The 2,962-nt window shown below is 39.5% G+C and overlaps 1 protein-coding gene across 1 annotated transcript in view; it reads right to left on the bottom strand.

The window, feature by feature from the left end:
• Positions 1-2,962, bottom strand: part of LOC101504293 (chaperone protein dnaJ GFA2, mitochondrial-like) — a 21,691-nt gene that overhangs the window by 3,858 nt on the left and 14,871 nt on the right. Inside the window, exon 16 of the mRNA XM_004506438.4 lies at positions 2,827-2,887. Coding sequence (XP_004506495.1) covers positions 2,827-2,887 — 61 coding nt within the window. The remainder of the gene's footprint in view (positions 1-2,826; positions 2,888-2,962) is intronic.

Raw genomic sequence — 2,962 nt, 5'->3', positions numbered from 1 at the left:
CAAAAAAAAAATGTAGTTTTGTTCAGCCAAGCCTAGAGTATTTGGGTCATGTTATCTCTGAGGCAGGAGTGGCAGCCGACCAGACAAAGGTAGAGGCTGTAAAATCTTGGCCTGTTCCTAAAGACTTGAAGAGTTTAAGAGGATTTTTGGGGCTGACAGGCTATTATAGGAGATTTGTACAGAATTATGGTAGAATCACCAAGCCCTTGACTGACTTATTGAAGAAGGACAATTTTGTGTGGAATGAGGAAGCCACTACAGCATTCCAAACTCTGAAACAGGCCATGGTTAGTTTACCATTGTTAGCAGTACCTGATTTTTCTAAGACATTTATTGTTGAAACTGATGCATCTAGTAAAGGGCTAGGGGCTGTCTTGATGCAAGAAGGGAAACCTTTAGCTTTTTGGAGTAAAGGTCTTTCCCCCAGAGCTCAAGTTAAATCAGTTTATGAGAGAGAGTTGATGGCTTTGGTACAAGCTGTTCAGAAATGGAAACACTACCTCATGGGTAGACATTTTGTTATAAAGACTGACCAAAGGAGTTTGAAATTCCTCACAGATCAAAGGTTGTTTAGTGAGGAGCAATTCAAGTGGGCAGTGAAACTCATAGGTTTGGATTTTGAGATCCAGTTTAAACCTGGCAAAGAGAATACAGTAGCAGATGCATTGTCAAGAAAAACCATGTATACTGCTATCTCTGTAATTGATTTGGCTGATGCTGAAGATTGGTTTCAAGAAATGGAAACTGATCCTAAATGGAAGAAGGTGATCCAGGATTTAGCTTGTGATCCTAATGCTCATCCTGGTTTTCAATTTCAAGCAGGCAGATTGTTATACAAAGGAAGACTGGTTTTGAAAAAGGGTTCTAACAAAATTCCTCTGATTTTAGCTGAATGCCATGACAGTGTGACTGGAGGCCATTCGGGATTTTTCAGAACCTACAAGAGAGTTTCCAGTTTTTTCTACTGGGAAGGTATGAGAAGCTATGTAAAGCAGTATGTAGAGGCTTGTGATATCTGTCAAAGACAGAAATATTCCACATTAGCCCCTGCAGGTTTGTTACAGCCATTACCAATACCAACACAGGTGTGGCAAGACATTTCTATGGATTTTATTTCTGGTTTGCCTAAAACTAAGGGCAAGGATACTATATTTGTGGTAGTGGACAGACTCACAAAATATGCTCATTTTTATCCACTTGGGCATCCTTTCAATGCAAAGGATGTGGCTGCTTTGTTTGTCAAAGAAGTAGTTCGTTTACATGGATTTCCTACATCCATCGTTTCAGACAGGGATCAGATATTTTTGAGTCAATTCTGGCAGGAATTGTTTAGATTGGCTGGAACTACACTCAAGTACAGCACTGCGTATCACCCTCAGACAGATGGCCAGACTGAGGTGGTCAATAGGAGTTTGGAAACTTATCTCAGGTGCTTTGCTGGACCTAAACCAAAAAGTTGGGTGGACTGGCTCTCTTGGGCAGAATTTTGGTTTAACACCACCTACAACATTTCAGCTGGAATGACCCCTTTCAAGGCTTTGTATGGAAGAGATCCCCCGACAATGATTAAAGGGTGTACTTTTACTTCTAAGATAGACGTAGTTAACCAACTGTTGATGTCACGGGATTTGATTTTACAAGAGTTACAACAGAATTTGTTGAAAGCTCAAGATGTTATGAAAACACAGGCCAACAAACATAGAAGACAAGTTGAATATGAAGTAGGGGATTAGGTATTTTTAAAACTTCAGCCTTATAAGCTGAAGTCTTTGGCTCATAGACCTATCATGAAACTCTCTGCTAAATTCTATGGTCCTTATCAAATCCTTGAGAGGATTGGTCCAGTTGCATATCGCTTAGAACTTCCAGAATCTGCTAGAGTTCATCCAGTTTTCCATGTATCTTTGCTAAAGAAAGCTTTGAAGCAGGGTCACCAACAGCAGCCATTACCACCAATGCTTTCTGAGGAATTTGAATTACAAGTGGAGCCAACTGATATTTTGCAATATAGGGAGGATAAGGATGGGAATTTGGAGGTCTTGGTCCAGTGGGATCAGTTACCAGCATGTGATAATTCGTGGGAACTTGCTACACAATTGCAGCACTCTTTTCCTCGGTTTCCCCTTGAGGACAAGGTCATTCTTTTGGGGGGGAGTATTGATAGAGCTAAGAAGGACTGTAGGCCACCTATTACTAAAGTGTATGTGAGGCGTCAGCCTGGCACTAAATGAAAATAACTAAGTAGTGAATAATAGTTAGTGGGAATAAAATAAATAGGAGGGAAAAGAGGAATGGGGGTTAATTTTTGGAAACAGTGGAGTAGGAGTAACTGATTCTGGGAATCAGTTAGAGATTTCTGTTTTCTTCCCCATCTATCTGTTTTCTTCCCATCTATCTGTTTTCCTTCTTTCTCTACAATTCCTTGTAATTCTTCTATTCAATCAATAATACAAAGAGATTAGGGTTCATTGATCCTAATCCACCATTCAGTTTCAATTACGCTATTTGTTCCTAATTGATACCGGTATTAACAGCGAGACAGAGTGAGAGGCTCAAATGCTGTTATGATGTTTTTAATTGAAAAAAAAAAATCCTAGAATATACAATCAAAAGGCCTAACAATTAAATTTTAAGAGTTTCTTAAGGAATTTTTTATCTCATTATGAGGTAACATGTGGCTGCTACACTAAACTTCGGTACTGCATGTCCTGTAGCGGCTAGGGACTGCTCCACTACAGCGCGCTATCACCAACATTGTTCGAATGTATTTTCACAAAATGCATACTTAAAATAATAAATTTCTCCAAATAATATCAACGTGCATACCTCTCACTACACCTTTCCTTTTCAACACCACCTTCGCACCAGGTTTGGTGCCTGGGGGAACCTGCCAAACAGAATTCATCATTTAAATCTCCCTAGTCACTAGAAATGCCACAAGAAATAATAATTATATAAAGGA

Source organism: Cicer arietinum, chromosome 6 (genome assembly GCF_000331145.2).
Source record: "Cicer arietinum cultivar CDC Frontier isolate Library 1 chromosome 6, Cicar.CDCFrontier_v2.0, whole genome shotgun sequence".
Classification (NCBI taxonomy): Eukaryota; Viridiplantae; Streptophyta; class Magnoliopsida; order Fabales; family Fabaceae; genus Cicer; species Cicer arietinum.
Note: the sequence above shows the minus strand (reverse complement) of the source record. Positions and strands in the feature narration are given on the sequence as shown.